This window comes from Vanrija albida (assembly GCF_041260175.1).
Source record: "Vanrija albida strain AlHP1 chromosome Unknown contig_7, whole genome shotgun sequence".
In the NCBI taxonomy this organism is placed as follows: Eukaryota; Fungi; Basidiomycota; class Tremellomycetes; order Trichosporonales; family Trichosporonaceae; genus Vanrija; species Vanrija albida.
The window spans coordinates 789,398-805,147 of record NW_027191426.1 but is presented as its reverse complement, the minus strand read 5'-3'; the positions used below and the strand labels follow the sequence as shown (position 1 = coordinate 805,147).

The window sequence follows — 15,750 nt, the reverse complement described above, 5'->3', positions numbered from 1 at the left end:
GGCGCAGCAATAGATCTAGAGATAATGCACCTATGCCCGTGCAAACCACATGCATTGTATGATTTCTACCAAAGATGAACAAGGTCTACTCGACCTCGTTGTTGTGAAGCCCAGCCTCGACGACCAGGCTGGTGAAGATCGACTCGGGATTTTTGAGCAGGTTCTCGGGCGAGTCAAACTCGGCCACCTCGCCTTGCGACATGACGAGAACCCGGTCCGAGTCCATGATTGTGTTGATACGGTGCGCAATCGTGAGTGTTGTGACACCATTGAAGTCAGGGCCACGCAGGATCTGCTGCACGGCCGCGTCCGTCTCGAGGTCAATGCTCGACGTCGCCTCGTCGAGCACGAGGATCTTGGTCTTGCGCAGGAGCGCACGCGCAAAGCACAGAAGCTGGCGCTGACCCGAAGACAGGTTCGAGCCGCCTTCGGAGATCTCGGCGTCCAGCGTACCGCCCATGTTCCTCATAACGTGGTCCTTGAGATGCGAGTGCTCCAGCGCCGTCCACATGTCGGCGTCCGATGCTGCGCCAGTGGGGTCAATGTTATTTCTCAGAGTGCCCTCGAAGAGCTGAGGGTCCTGGGGGATGATGCTGATGACGCTGCGGAGCGCATGCAGACCAATGGTCGAAATGTCGACGCCGTCGATCACAATCTTGCCGCCGCTGCCTTCCAGAATGCGGAAGAGGGCCAGAGTGAGGGACGACTTGCCCGCACCGGTACGGCCAACAACACCAACGCGGTGGCCGCCCTGGATGTTGACCCTGACGTCCTTGAGGACAAGAGGGAGTTCAGGCCGGTAGCGCATCGAGTAGTCGTCAAAGTCGATGGCACCGGTGGGAGGCCAGGTAGAAGGAGGCTGGGTGGCGGCAATGTACTCGGGCGCCTCGCTGGGAAGATCGGCGTAGGCCGTGACGCGCTCGACAGAGACAATGTTCTGCTCAACCTCGGAAGCCGTACGAACAAACCAGTTGAGTGAGCCCGTGACCGAGATCGTGTACGACATGAGGATACCGACGAGACCGGCGTCAATGTTGCCGTAGAGGACGAGGGCGGTGACGGACGCGAGGGCCGTTGAGAACATGAGGCACGATCCGAGGAACTCGAGGCGCACCGCGAGCCAACGGTTGATGGCCATGGCGGGCTGGTAGCACGCCTGGTTGCGGTCAACGCGCGTCTCGTTGTTGGCCTGGAAGCGGCGGGTCTGGTTGTATGCGCGGATGACGGGCAGGCCCGCCAGAGTCTCGCCAAAGAAGGTGAAGATGGGCGAACGAGACACGGCGTCCAGGCGCTTGAGCTCACGAGACGTCGACAAGTAGTAGCGCATGATGATGCGGTAGATGAACGTGAGCGGGATGAGGGCGAACAGGACAATCGGCGCACCCCAGGCGAGGACGACGATCACTCCAACAACCTGAATAAAAGTGCGGCAGAATTGCCCTAGGGCCATGGGGAGCACCTCATCAATGACGAAGATGTCGCGAGAGAAGAGGTTGAGGATACGTCCAGTCGGGGTGAGTTCGAAGAAGCTCAGGGGCGAGCGCATGAGCGAGATGAAGGCCTTGTCGTGCATGTAGCTGGCAGCGCGAAGACCACAGTAGAGTCGAAGGGTAACCATCGCGAGGACATTGAGTAGACCAGACGAAAAGCCCATGATTCCGTACGCGGTGAGGTACTTTGCGACCTCAACATTGCGACCCATCTGCTGGTTGAGGGTGCCCCAGTACTTAAGAATGACGTTGGAGAAGATGCTTGAGCCTTGGCCAAGAGCAAGGCCGAGAATGAAGATGACGACGCCGCCAAGACCAGCCGCGGTCAGGTATTGCTTGTAGATGTCCATCTTGACGCTACCCTTCTCGATGTGTTCCTTTGGCTTGGCTGACTCACGCAAGTCGTGCAGAGCGTCGCGTTTAGCCTGGCGCAGAGACAGAATCGAGGCACGGCGGGTGGCTGTGCTGGAGCGACGGTCCGCACGGCGCTTGCGAAGCTCATCGGGCTCATCAATGCTGTTTGCCTCGTCTTCTGAAGGCGTGGACGAGCCAATGACGGTCGGGGTCACCGATCCAGACTCCTCGCCGTTCTTCTTGGCAGACTGCTTGCCGAGGCCAGTGATGAGCTTGAACAGCTCGGAAGACGTGTCGGCCATGGCTCCGTCGTACGTGTTGCGCTCAATGATGATACCACGGCGAAGCATGATGATGGTGCTGGCCTGAGGAAGGACATTGACGGCGTTGGTGCAGAGGATACGGGCCTTGTTCTTGAGGATACCGTTGGGGCCAATAACGTGGTCGAAGATGTGGCGGCCGACATGGGCGTCGACGGCGCTGAGGGGGTCGTCCAGGAGGTAGATGTCCGCACGGGCGTAGCACGCACGAGCAAGACAGATACGCGCCTTCTGGCCTCCCGAAAGTGACACACCCTTCTCTCCGACTTCAGTCATGTGGCCATCAGGCAGCACTGCGAGGTCGGCACGAAGGGCACAGGCATCGAGGACCTTGTCGTAGAAGACGGGGTCGAATCGGTGACCAAAGAGAATGTTGTCCTTGACAGTGGCCGAAAGAATCCACGAGGTCTGGCTGAAGTAGGCGATATCACCACGAACCTTGACAGAGCCGTCCCCGCGATGCATTTCGCCCAGAATGGCGCCGAGGAGCGACGATTTGCCATCACCCACACGGCCGATGACGGAGAGGAGTTCTCCCTTCCTGACCTGCAGATTGATGTCTTGGAGAATGGGCTCGACAGAGTCACGGGCCCACCTGAACTCGCCGTCCTTGATCGCGACGACCGTGTCGCCGATCTGGGCCTCGCCGTTGGGGTCGTCCTCAGGGTGGATGACCGTGCGCGCATCAGGGTCAAGCTCATCAGCGGCAAGGAAGTCCTCGAGACGCTGGACAGACACGAGGGCCTCGATGATGCTGTTGATGATGTTGCTGAAGACGGCGAGCGGGAAGGACAGCAGGGTGAAGAGTGAGATGGCAGGGAAGATGATCTCACTGGTGAGAGGACGGTCGGCCGTGAAGACAAACGAGCTGAAGGTAGCAAACGCCACGAGGAAGGGAACAGTCGTCCAGAGGAAGTTGCTGCAGGCAGTAACGATACCGATCTTGCGGAGCATCTTGAGTTCCTTGTTGTGGCGAGCGTCGAGGACCTTGTCGACGAAGGCCTTCTCCCAGCCGTACAGCTTGATCGACTTGATGTTGTTGAGAATCTCGCTCATCAGACGCGTGCGAACATCCTTGGCAGCCATGAGCTTGCGCTGGAGGCGCTTCTGGAGACGGCTGATGTAGGTGTTGATGGGGATAGAGATGAGCATCACAGCGACACCGACGAAGGACTGCCAGCCGACGAGCTGATAGAGCGACACGAAGGCGATGATGATCTGGAAGGGGCCAGACCAGGCGATGTGGCCGTACTGGGCAATGTCACCAATGCGGACGGCGTCGACGCTCTGGAGGTTGACAATGTCGCCAGAGGTGCGTCCGGATTTCTCGCCGCTGCTCAGACGGAGCGACTTGCGGTAGATGAGGGTGATGAGGCCTGTCTTGATCCGCATAGTGGTGGAGAAACAGCGGTCAAAGTACTGGTGGAGGAGGGCTGTGGCGACGTTGGCAGTGACAAACATGAGGATGGCAATGCCAAAGCCGGCAGCAGCCGGCATGGGTTCCTGGCCCGAGGTGTGATAGCTCTGCACAAAAAGCAGCAGCCAACGGAGGAGCTGAGGCTGCGAGAAGCTCAGAGTGTCGTAGAGAGCCTTCATCATGCCCGCAACAAAGTAGGGAAGGCCGTATGCCTTGGCAATGGCAATCTTGAGCGATGGACGCTTCTTCTTGCCCTGCTTGACCAGGTCAAGCTGCTCGCGCCAAGCCTTTGCCAGGCGTTCCGACAGCGCCTCGGCCGAGTCGGCCGGAGGGAGCATCCACATGTCCTCCTCTCCGAGGTACTTCTTGGTACCGAGGGAAAGCAGAGCTGGGGTCAGTCAGCATGGTCCAGCATATGAAACTCACGGGTAAGCCACGAGAAGGTGAGCCTCTCGTAGATGTTGGCCGTGGCCACGGGGCTCTCAATCTCGTCGTCGAGCTTGGGCTCGGCCACCGTGTCGCTCTCCTCATCATCCTCGAGGCGAATCTTGCCGCCCGACCAGGGTGCACGCCATGCCTTCCACTGAGTCTCGGGGCAGTAGAGCTCGAGGGCGAAGGCGATGAATCCGATGCCGAGGCTGCTAAACCACAGACCCTCGCGCGCAAGCGTGAGCCTCCCGGGGAGAGAGTGGCCGAGATCGGGGTTGAGGCGGCCAGTAAGGATGGCTGTGCGGACCGTCACAGCTGAGATCAGAGCGTACAGGGGGAAGAACAGCAGGACAAGAGCGGAGGAAGTTCTTGACGTGTGGTGGTTGAGCCACACGACATAGGCGAAGACGACATAGGTGACTGCCAACAGCGCATAGTGAATGAAAGCCCACGGCGAGGAGCGGATCTGTGGAACCGCCAACCCGGCCGCTGCGGCCGCAAGAATGGAAGAGAAGCCGAGCAGAGCCTGGTGGGTTAGTCAGTAGCACATCATGACGCGGCCCGTGCCCTGGCCCACGCCACAGTATTACTCACCACCTTGGTCTTTGCCACCTTCTCGTTGCGGGCCGAGCGGGTGACCCAGTCAAGGCTTCCAGAGCCCGTACGCCTCAGCTTGCGAGTGCGGTAGAAGATCTGCGCGAGGCCGACGAGGATGGAGAGGACGAGGGGCGCGGGCTGGAGAATGGCGAGCTCGAAGCACTCGCTCAGGTCAAAGTCGCGGGTGCGGGACACGACCTCGATCGGCCACGAGCACTTGGGTGCGCCGGGTGCGTGCTTCTTGTGGCCGCCGCCGTGCGCGACGGCGGTGGTCGCGAACCACTGGGCAGCGGACATGGCGGAGGTGATGGCGGAGGAAGGGCAAGACGCCGTCGGCCGATGGGTATTTTACGAGATCTCTCAACCTGTGGCCGCCTCCACGAGTGAGCGGTGACGAGGGGGTGTAGGAGAGCGGGAAGCCGAGACGCGCGCTCTGATACGAAACCTTTTGGACAAGGACAGAAGGAGTGATGGGGAGTGCGATGTGACGTGCAGGAGGCTTGGTGGGGGTGGGTGGGGCTGGGCGGGGTCAGTCGGTGTCTGTCGTCAACCTTCCTTCCCCTCCGGGCCGTTGAACCGCCGCCGCCTCGAGCCGCCGTCTCACCCAACTCCTGACTGGCATTTTGAATTTTAGGTGGAGGCAGGTGGAGGTCTATGACGGATGACGGATCTAGCCGACCTTTGAATACAAAAACTTCTATCGTGCTTACAAACAACACCGAGGCTGGGGTAGCTCCAGTGTAATTGGCCCCCCGATATCCCGGCATCCCGAAGTACAATGGCCATGACTCGACATGATCCTGCTGAATGCTGGGGATAAGTTACGGCTCTACAAGAGTAGTTGTTGCAGGCGTCGCAAAAAGACTTTGGACGACTAACAGGCAATGGTATTCACCGTCATCCCGAAATATAACCAGTATTCAAATTGGAGAAACCCAAAGCTACTCTGTTACGTAAACCATCATCCTCGCCACACGAGCCGTGCCTGAGAGATTTTTGTTTGAGCAGTCTACATGACGTTCGGCTGGTCGTGGTCGCTGGGATGCGCAAGTGAGCTGCGACAGTACCACATCTCTCGCGCTACATTCCTTACCCCACTCACTCTCCTCGCCACTTGCACAATGGCGAAGCGCGCTGCCACGACGACGGCTTCGGCCCCCACGGCGAAGAAGACCAAGGCGGCCGCCCCGGCCAGCGCGGCTTCGACTCGTCCCAAGCGGGCTGGCGCGACCAAGGCCAAGGCCGCTGCTCCCGAGACTGTCGTCGAGACGGTCAAGAAGATTGGCAAGAAGGTCGCGGCCGACATCAGCGAGGTCATTGACCACGCCGGCGACATCATCATGGACGACGTCGCGCCGACCCCCCCGCCCGCCGAGGTCAAGGGCAAGAAGGCTGCCGGCACCAAGGCGGTTGCCGACTCGAAGAAGCGCAAGACGGCCGACGACTTTATGGGCACGGCTGAGAAGGCCGCGACTGCGATTGTTGACAAGGTGGGAGCGGCGCTGGAGGGCGTGGTTAGGGAGTTTGGCGAGGCGAGTGGGCTCATGGAGAAGACAAAGGACACCAAGGGCAAGAAGGCCGCCGCTGCCGCTGCGACCAAGAAGGCCCCTGCGAAGAAGGCTGCCAAGGCTGCCGAGCCCGAGGAGGAGTCCGAGTCCGAGTCGTTTATCGGCGCGTTCGAGACGGACGATGAGGAGGGCGGCGCCGACAGCTCGGACGACGAGAGCGACGCCGAGGACGAGGCCGTTCGCAAGGCCGGCAAGGAGGTCCAGGCCGGCAAGATCCCCCACGCCAAGGACGACAAGACTGTGCAGGCCCGTCTCAAGCGCGCCAACAAGAAGAAGGTTGGTGTGGTATGGTTGCGGCTGCTGACGGCGCCAAGACGTCCGAGACCGGTGTCATCTTCCTTGGTCGTATCCCCCACGGCTTCTACGAGGAGCAGATGAAGGAGTACTTCTCGCAGTTTGGCGACGTGACGCGCCTCCGCCTGGCGCGCAACCCCAAGACGGGCGCATCACGACACTACGCGTACATCGAGTTCTCGTCGCTTCCCGTGGCTGAGATTGTCGCCGACACGATGAACAACTACTTGCTCCTGGGCCACATCCTGCGCTGCAACGTGAGTGGCGCTGTGGCAGGGTTGGCTGGGGTGTGGCAGGCGCTAAAAAACGCAGGTTATCCCATCTGACGAGGTTCACGCCGAGCTGTGGGTCGGCGCCAACAAGAAGTTCCGCAAGGTTCCGCGTGCGCGCCTCGAGAAGGTCCGCCAGGACAAGGTGAGTAGAGCGGGCTCGATGTGGCGCTGGGTAGTCACCTGCCGATGATCGTAGCACGATCGCTAGATAGCCGCAGCCAGCCACAGTATCTGACACGCCGCAGCCCAGGACAGCAGAGCAGCAGGACAAGGCCAACGCCAACGTGCTCAAGCGCCAGGAGGAGAGGAGGAAAAAGATCAAGGCCGCGGGCATTGACTACGAGTTTGAGGGCCACTGATGTGGTCGGTGGCGGCGACACTAGATATGGGTGTTGAGTGTGCTGAGGCGCCTTGCATGTATGACTATGTGCTTTTGTTGCGCGTCGGGAATGTGCGCCTATGTGTGGATGGACCAGCAGCCCGATGAATACCACAGGAACGACGCCAGTGGCCCGTCCCGCAGCTAATGGTAGAGGCAGGAACAATGACCGCCACACGAGCGCCGAAAGCTAATCGCTGTCGGTCACTGTCATCGATGCTTTATGTGCACATGCTGCACACTTGCCAGTGCAATTGAGGCGAGTTCAAGGTTTGCAGCCAACCGCTTATGGCGTAGTGTCGACCGCCGGGTTCCGGGGATGGCGGGCCAGGCGACGACGGACTGGGCCTGGGCGTCTGGCTGACGAGTCATGGGGTCTGGTTGGCAAGTCATGGGGTCCGGCTGGCGAGTCACCCGATGTGCGCTGCGCCGCCAACAGATAATCAACAGCTACACGCGCCGCGACACGATCATGTTTGCGGGCTGCTTCGCGTACCTTTGGCACACTGTCTATTCGTGATTACCGCCGCCGAAAGCGGCGGCGACCGGGGGGGCGGCATGGACCACCAGCGGGTGCGTTTCATCGGGCGCTACGCACTCTGGTTGCGGCGTTGCCGTCGAGGCTCAGCGGCCCAGCGGCCTAGCGGCGGCAGAAGGGGAAGTGCGGGAGCGGCGGCGGTATCAACAGGAGGTGTGAGGTGTCGGAGGTGGGGCCTAGTAAAACGGAGGCACATGGTCCGCTCCCCGCGCGTGCCTCTCCTGTTCTGGTCCTGCCTGTCCTGCCAGCCGCAAAACGCGGGTGTGCCGTGCCCCAGGCCCCAAGGCCCGAAGACCCGTAAACTGCGGGCCCCGAGAGCCAAACCAGGCAGACAGGCAGGCAAGCGAACGCCCGCCCGAGCGAGCGAGGCCCGACCGATCGCATCGTATCGCTCGCCGCCCTCCGGCTCCGGCGCGCGCGGGCTCCACAGGCCCGTGTATCTCGGGTGCGTTGTGTATCGCGTATCGCGCGGATCGGGGGATCGAGTCAAGGATCAGTGGGGGGTGCCTATGATCGAGGATCGGAGGATTGGTGGATCCCACTCATGCTTGCTGCTTGTTCTTCTTACCTCCGCTCTCAATCTCAAGGCAGCGCGCTCGTGCGGTAGATGCATTTCATGTCGAGCTCGTAACGGCGCTACGCTGCTCCGAGGATGTGATATGGCCGCCACAGGCACTTGATTGGCCCGCCCTCGGGCCTCGATCCTGAGTGTGTGAGCCCCGTCGTGCGTGCGTGCGTTCCTGCGTGCGTGCATGTGTCGTGCGTACGTGCTACTAAACTTGCGGCGCCATGCTGCTGTTACTGGCGCTCTGACTCGGGCATGCAGCGTAACAAAGTTCACCTTGGCGTCGTTTGGTCCTTTGTTCAGCGGGCCAGGTCCGCGCTTGCCGCTCCATCGATCATGCAGGCGAGGAACTGGCAGACGAGGGGTTGATGCCCCCTCCGCTGCCAAGCCCACAAAAGGCCACAGCGGCCGCTGCCGCTGCCGCCTGACGTCTGGGCCTTTGTCTAAGGCAGGGGCAGAGCGGATACCACCCAAACGGCACGGGTCTACTCGTCTTGACGACGGCGGCCGTGCACTTCAGCTTACTGCAGAGCGGGAGGGATGGGCGGACTATCTTGACGGGTACGTAACTTGTTTCAACGTCTGGGCCATCTGGCCAGAGAGAGCCATACGTGCAGGGGGGGGGGGGGTAGGGGGGCAGCGACACAAACAGCGGCACTAGCAGCAAAGTCGTGGGAAACTGGGGCAACGAGCTCAAACACTGTCAGCCGGCTCGGGTCACGTTTCAGGGTAATGCAGAGATGCACCCCAGCCGAACCTCTTCCCTCCCGTGCGTCCACCCCACTTGGACAGGAATCAGGATCAGGGTCTCCCTGTCAGTTCCCTAGGTCACCCGTCAGCTTTGAATGGAACGAAGCACAAGAGCCAAGGATAGTGATTCAGGGTGGTTTGGCATAGTAACTAGAAACGACGAGGGGGAAGGCACAAGAGCGGGGCTGGACCCCCTGGTCTACTGAAACTCTACTTGTCCCCGGAAAGGATTCAGGGTGGAATTCTTCTGCTCTGCGCCCCTCTGCTGTAATGTCTGGCTGGGTCCTTGTTTGCATAGCAGACAGACTGACAACCTGGCTGCCCTTCGATCCTTTGCTGCCTTGGCTTGTCTGCCTGGCTTCCCTTTCCCCTCCCTCTGCCGTCCTTTGGCCGAATGGTTGTGTGGCGTCGTTGCAAGGTTTGCGCTTGGATCCTCCCCCCCCCCCCTCCATTGCGTGGCGTTGTTTAGCCGCACTTGGCTCATGACCCCCCCCCCCTTGCGCCAGATTGACCATGTCGTTTCCTCTGCTCTCCTTCCTTGTCCTCCACCTCGCCTGCCGTGCTCTCCCCCCCCACTGTAACCCTCCTAGCCAGTTCTACAAAACCTACCTCGAGCTCGTGCTCCATTCTCCAAGCAGCACGACGAGGCTTCTTCACTCTTCCCCCTCACTCGTAGCCCTTCAGTTTCCCCAGCACCACCACCCCCTCCAACTCGGCTTTTTCCACACCCACCATCGTTCGCTGGCTCGCCGACGCCAAGACGCGCCCCAGCTCCTTTCCCCCTGTCTCTGTCGCTCGTTGCCAGCGTCCAACGCGCCAACGACCAACACGACACGCACTCCAACTCGAACGGCGACCCCCCCCCCCCTTCCTCCATCATATCTCTCCTGGTCGTGTTCTGGAAGCTGGCTGTGTACGCTCTGTGTGCGCTGTTGACATACATCACGTGGTTGAACATCGTGGCGATTGTACGGTTGTACGCGAAGATACGCAATCTACAACGCCAGCTGCTGCCATACCCCGACACCCCGTTTCAACCTCCCCGCCCTGCTGTGCTGCGTGCAGTCGACGCGATCATCGCACGGTTGGTCATCTTTGACATCCCCTTCGTCGACCGACTCGACGTCTCTTGACCAGGCCCCGCCGTCCCCGCAACTCGGTACCTAGCCACGGCAATAACCCCTTTCCCCCGTTCCTTCAATTCCTTCTCGTCGTCAACACGTGGTGAGTACCTTTCGCTTGCAGCGGCCATGTTTGGAACGCGCCGCGTTACGCCAAGGTCACATGCACCAACAGCCGCGCGCAAGGGCCGCTGGCAAGGCGAGATCCTAGATCTCAGACAGCTGATATCGCAGATAACCGTCGTTCGAGTTCGGCATGTCGAAAACATCGCAGCGAGAGGATGGGTCATCCCGACCACCAGTGTCGGGGCAGGCTGGCGAGGAGCGTGACCGCACTGGAGTAGCGAGCTCGGCGGGCAGCGTGACGACAACGATTGGTTCCTTTACAACTGCTCAGGCCGGGGCATCAGATCCGTCGCCGCGCGCACTTCCCGTACTGGGCCGTCACCTCCAAGATGCCAATAAGAGCACTCCTGCCGTCGATTTCTCGCAACCCAGATCGGGTTCCGTGGCCGACAGCGACGCGCCTGGGACGATCCACGGCAGGTCCGAGCGACCCTCATCTGGTTTTGTCGTCATCACCCCGTCACAGCAAGACCTGTCGCAAAGGGCACCTGCTGCTCAGTACCGATCCCCCGAGCGCCCGGCGTCAGCAGACTCGGACGGATACCCTTTTGCGCATCGCGTACCGCCGCCCTCTGCCGCTCAGCCACACACCCCTGCCACTCAGTCCCAACCCACTGCCGCTCAACCCCGATCCTATGAGCGCAACACGACGGCAGATTCCAGCTCGACTGCAGACTCGTCCCCTTTTCCCTACTCGCTGGAGTCCGCTGCACCACAACCGGAGCAGTTGCCATCGCAGCCTCAGTCCTCATCAGCAAGGCGGGGTACCCCTCCGCCTGCACCAAGCGCCCCTGCCAACATTGCACCAACGACAGGTCAGCTCACCCAAGCATCTTTGGCCAGTCATGCCCTCCCGCTTGGCATCGCACCAACTTCACGCCTCGAGACGCAGCTCTCGCATGGAGAGTCGGCAGACCGACACTCGCCGATTGTGCCCATCTTGAATGGCTCTCAGAGGGAAGGCGCCATCCCTACGCCCGCGGCCCGCCGGACTGTTGGATGGGCCCACCCCACCCAACGTCGACCCGATAGCGTGGAGTCCACCTTGTCTGACTTGCCGGAGAGCTCTGTCCCACTTCGGCCGTTCTACGCTCAGGCGACAGACTCCGAGGTGCGGCGAGACGACGACGACACGGACTATTCCCATCTCTGGGCATTTGTGGTGCCACCTCTGGACGAACCGGCGCAGGAGACATCGGCACAGGAGACATCGGCGCAGGAGACATCGGCGCAGGCGTCATCGGCGCAGGCGTCATCGGCGCAGGCGTCATCGGCGCAGGCGTCATCGGCGCAGGCGTCATCGGCGCAGGCGACATCGGACGTGGGGGAGGAAGACAAGAAGATCGACCCCGCAGACTTAGTTCCGGGAAACATGGATTACGATGAGCCACGCACGTTCGACCCCGAGAATCCCGGGCCCCTAAGCGGCCGCGACAACATGAACAACAGTGTTTACTCGGGGTACATGGAGCGCCGTCGCAACAACTTCGGTCGGGATGATGAGGCCCCGTCGACCGCAATGCGCGCACTCAATGCGATTACGTCGCTTGTGTGGGGTCGGACTCCGAACGCGCAACAAACTGCGCAACAAACTCCACCCGCGACACCTCTCCATGCCGAAGACGGCGTTGAAGAACACGAACTTCAAGAACAGGAACCTGAACGCCAAGAACAGGAACCTGAACGCCACTCTGGCAGCAGTTTCCGGCGATCTTCCCTTGTTACCGCGTACGACATGCGTCCACACTCGTCTCGCAGTGAGCCCCACGATGGGCGACGCCTACAATCACGTGGCAACATGAGCGAGCTCAGCGGCGCCGATACAATTCCCGCTGGCGAGTGGACGACCGGTGATGGGTTGGGTGGCCAACTGCAGGTTGGCCCACCTGCCAATGACGCCGGCCCCTCCAACTACACAGCTCGCGCCAGCAACGCCGGCCCCTCCAACTACAGAGCTCGCGCCCGCAACGCCGGCCCCTCCAACTACAGAGCTCGCGCCCGCAACGCCGGCCCCTCTAACTACACAGCTCGCGCCAGCAACGCCGGCCCTCACGCCGCAGGTCACGCCAACGACACCGGCCCCGCCAACGACGCCGCCCCCCCGGGTAACAACGCCGGTCCCACCAACATCGCCGGCCCCGCCAACACCGACGGCCCCGCCAACAACGCCGGCCCAGCCAACGCCGCCGGCCCCGCCAACGCCCCCGGGCCTGCCAACGCCGCCGGCCCCGCCAACACCGCGGGCACCGCCAGCACCGCCGACCCCTCAGAAACAGAGCAAACGGGGCAACCACCGGAACTCGCCCCCGGCCAGCACCCCGACTTCTCGACCCACCTCAACCCCGCCAACCACGCGGCCTACATCGACTATGATGAGGACAGCCCCTACATCGAGGTCCGTGCCTCAGTCTCCAACATTGACGACCCGTACATGGACGTGATGACCTTCCGCTCGATCACGCTTGGCTTGCTCTGCTCAAGCATGACGGCTGCCATCAACACGTTCTTCACTTTCCGCACCCCGGCACCAGGGATCCCGACTGTCGTGATTCTGGTGACCATCTATCCTGTTGCCAGGATGATGAGCAAGTATCTTCCTTACACCGTCTGGACGTTTCCAAGTTGGCTCGGCGGCTTCGAGTTCAGCTTTAACAAGTCGCCATTTAACATCAAGGAGCACACGATCATTGTCATGATGTGCAACGTCTCGATTATCCCCGCCTATGGCCTTCACAGCGTTACTGCTGCCAACATGTGGTACAAGCGCGACTTCAGTTACGCCTTCACCATCTTGTACATCCTCTCGAGTCAGTTGACTGGCTTGTCAATGGCTGGCATTGTCCGTCGATACGTTGTCTTCCCGGCCTCAATGGTCTGGCCAGGTGTTCTGGTCGTCAGCACCACCCTCAACGTTCTTCACGCCGAGTCTGGTGGCACCGTCGGACAAAAGATGACACGCCTCAAGTTCTTCGGCTTGGTGGGTCTCGGCGCTTTCGTTTACTTCTGGGTACCTGGTGAGTCGTGTTTGAAGAAGTCCCAACTCATGCCCCAGGATTCATCTTCACCGGACTGTCTTGGTTCTCCTGGATGTGCTGGATCAAGCCGGACAACACTGTGGTGAATCAACTCTTCGGCGTGTCCTACGGCCTCGGAATGGGTATCCTCACATTCGACTGGTCCCAGATCATCTGGGTCGGCAACCCCCTGACTGCTCCGTGGTGGGCTCAGGCCAACGTTGGCATCGGCTTCCTTCTGTTTTACTGGTTCATCGCACCGACGCTTTACTATAACAACGTAAGCACCTTACTCTTAAGTGCTGTTCTGAGTCAACAGGTGTGGTACACCAGATACCTTCCCATCTCTGCCATCGCACCTGCCGATCGCTTCCAGCTGCCGTACGACGTCTCTCGCATCTTGACGAAAGAGTACACACTCGATCTCACAGCGTACTCCCAGTATTCGCCAGTTTACCTGACTGCCACGTTCACCGTCACGTACATGCTGGCGTTCGCCCTCACGACTTCGATACTCGTCTACACGGGTCTCTACCATGGCAAACGAATCTATTTGACCGCTCGGAACCGCCAGACGGAGCTCATCGATATCCACATGAAGCTGATGGGCTTCTACCCTGAGGTTCCCGATTGGTGGTATATGGTTTCGTTCGCTTGTTGCTTGGTTTTAGGTGTCGTGACCGTCGAGGTCTTCGCCACGGGGCTGCCAGTGTGGGGCTATCTTGTCGCAGTGCTACTGGCTGGAGTCTACATCATCCCGGTCGCCATCATCTTCGCCATGACAAATCTGGAACCGTCCATCAATCTGATTGCCGAGCTTATTCCGGGCTACGCGTTCCCCGGCCAGCCGATCCCTGGAATGGTATGTTGCTACTTTGCTCGCAAGCTGACTCCCAGATGTTCAAGACGTATGCTGTGCAGACCCTGGCGGAGGCCATGTACTTCACAAAGGACATGAAGCTCGGACACTACATGAAGATCCCTCCACGGTCCATGTTCATCGCTCAGATGTTGGCGTGCACGGTTTCCTGTTTTACACAGGTCGGCGTCAAGTACCTTATGTTCACACACATCGAGGACATTTGCACACCGAATCAAAAGTACCTCCTCACCTGCTCCAACCAGCGCACCTTGTTCACGGCCTCTATCATTTGGGGTCTGATCGGCCCGGGCCGACTGTTCGATAAAGGCGGAATCTACCAGCCACAGCTGTGGATGATGCTGGTTGGGGCAGTCTTGCCGGTCCCTCTGTGGCTCTGGTGTCGCAGGTACCCAGAATCTTGGCTGCGAAACTTCAACTTCGTCCTGATCTTCAGTGTCTGCATGGCGATACCCCCGGCAACTGGAATGAACGTGGCCTGTTTCCTTGTCATCGGCTTCATTTTCCAGTACTGGGTCCGTCGCACCCACTTCACATGGTGGGCCAAGGTATGTCGTTTGTCGCGAGCTTGACCTGACTTCGCCCAGTACAATTACCTGATGGGCGCTGGTCTCGACGTCGGGACCATCGCCTGTTCGATCTTCATTTTCTTCACGTTGGCTTTGCCTGGTGTAAAATTCAATTGGTGGGGCAACACCGTGTACAAGAAAAGTGAGTAGAGATCAGCACTATTGTGCTGACTGTCAGCAAGCGACTATGGTGGAGCGGTATCCATCAAGGCGCCGCCGGGGGGCTTTGGGCCTGATAAGTGTAAGCTGCCTACTTGCTGCTGCGTGCGTTCTGGTTGCTGACAAGGCTGTAGGGCCTGTTTAAGCGATGCGGGCGTGATTCTTCGACTGTTTTGTTTTATTGAGACCGTTTCGAGCGTACCTAGATGAGGTGAGCAGAGACGTGAGTGTGAAGGATGAATTGGGCGCTAGGACCCAAGTAGATGTATGTACGGGTGGTTAGATTCAATGCGTCAAGATGCGAGCTTTGGACTTTGTGGCAGAGGGCGAAGTGGACGCCAGCAGCGAGGACGGACGTTGGATCAGCCAGCGGTTTAGCTGGCGACAGTAACGCTTGCGGAAGCGAGTACCTCCAAGCCCGCGGCGAGGGTGGGAGCAGGGGCGGGCTACCTTAAAACGAACGACGTGTGGGCCTGGTGGCTGAAGCTCAACGTCTGTCCGTCTGTCTGTCTGTCAGCGCCATTGATGGGGTAGCAGTAACTTGTCGCCCCCAGTACACATGGATAAAGGATGACCCACCAACTTGACTGTGCCACTCGATTCAGCGCCACATCGAGGTCTGTGCGCAACATCATTCATTGCCAACACGCCACGCTCCCCGCCGGCCCGCTGCAGCAATAGCGGTGACGCGTCAAACTATTCTCGCTTCATCTTTCTTGTCCATCCTCTCCACCACCATGTCCAAAGGTCCCGCTATAGCCCACTGACGGCCCTTGGCCCAATCTGATGATCTCATCTCACGCTCCCGTTACCGCACTAAGATGGCCCCATGGCACAAGGTAGCGTGCATTGGCATAGGGCGTCATTCGCATTACCACTCCCGCAAAGTGTTAGCGTACTGCCTAACA

General features: G+C 60.0%; 3 protein-coding genes across 3 annotated transcripts; 2 read left to right on the top strand and 1 right to left on the bottom strand.

Moving 5' to 3' along the window:
- Window positions 1–85: 85 nt before the first annotated feature.
- Q8F55_008756 (uncharacterized protein) lies at window positions 86–4,904 on the bottom strand (the record flags this gene model as incomplete). The annotated part of the gene is made up of 3 exons (XM_069357140.1): window positions 86–3,969; window positions 4,008–4,536; window positions 4,605–4,904. 3 exons carry the CDS (start codon window positions 4,902–4,904, stop codon window positions 86–88), a joined length of 4,713 nt encoding a protein of 1,570 aa, XP_069205077.1.
- An 824-nt stretch (window positions 4,905–5,728) lies between these two features.
- Window positions 5,729–7,100, top strand: NOP15 (nucleolar protein; the record flags this gene model as incomplete). Its single annotated transcript, XM_069357139.1, has 4 exons — window positions 5,729–6,451; window positions 6,490–6,726; window positions 6,782–6,883; window positions 6,987–7,100. The coding sequence occupies 4 exons, from the start codon at window positions 5,729–5,731 to the stop codon at window positions 7,098–7,100; spliced, it is 1,176 nt and encodes a 391-aa protein (XP_069205076.1).
- Window positions 7,101–12,018: 4,918 nt separating this feature from the next.
- Window positions 12,019–14,987, top strand: Q8F55_008754 (uncharacterized protein; the record flags this gene model as incomplete). Its single annotated transcript, XM_069357138.1, has 7 exons — window positions 12,019–13,234; window positions 13,273–13,514; window positions 13,554–14,096; window positions 14,132–14,662; window positions 14,702–14,825; window positions 14,862–14,924; window positions 14,977–14,987. 7 exons carry the CDS (start codon window positions 12,019–12,021, stop codon window positions 14,985–14,987), a joined length of 2,730 nt encoding a protein of 909 aa, XP_069205075.1.
- Window positions 14,988–15,750: the final 763 nt, after the last annotated feature.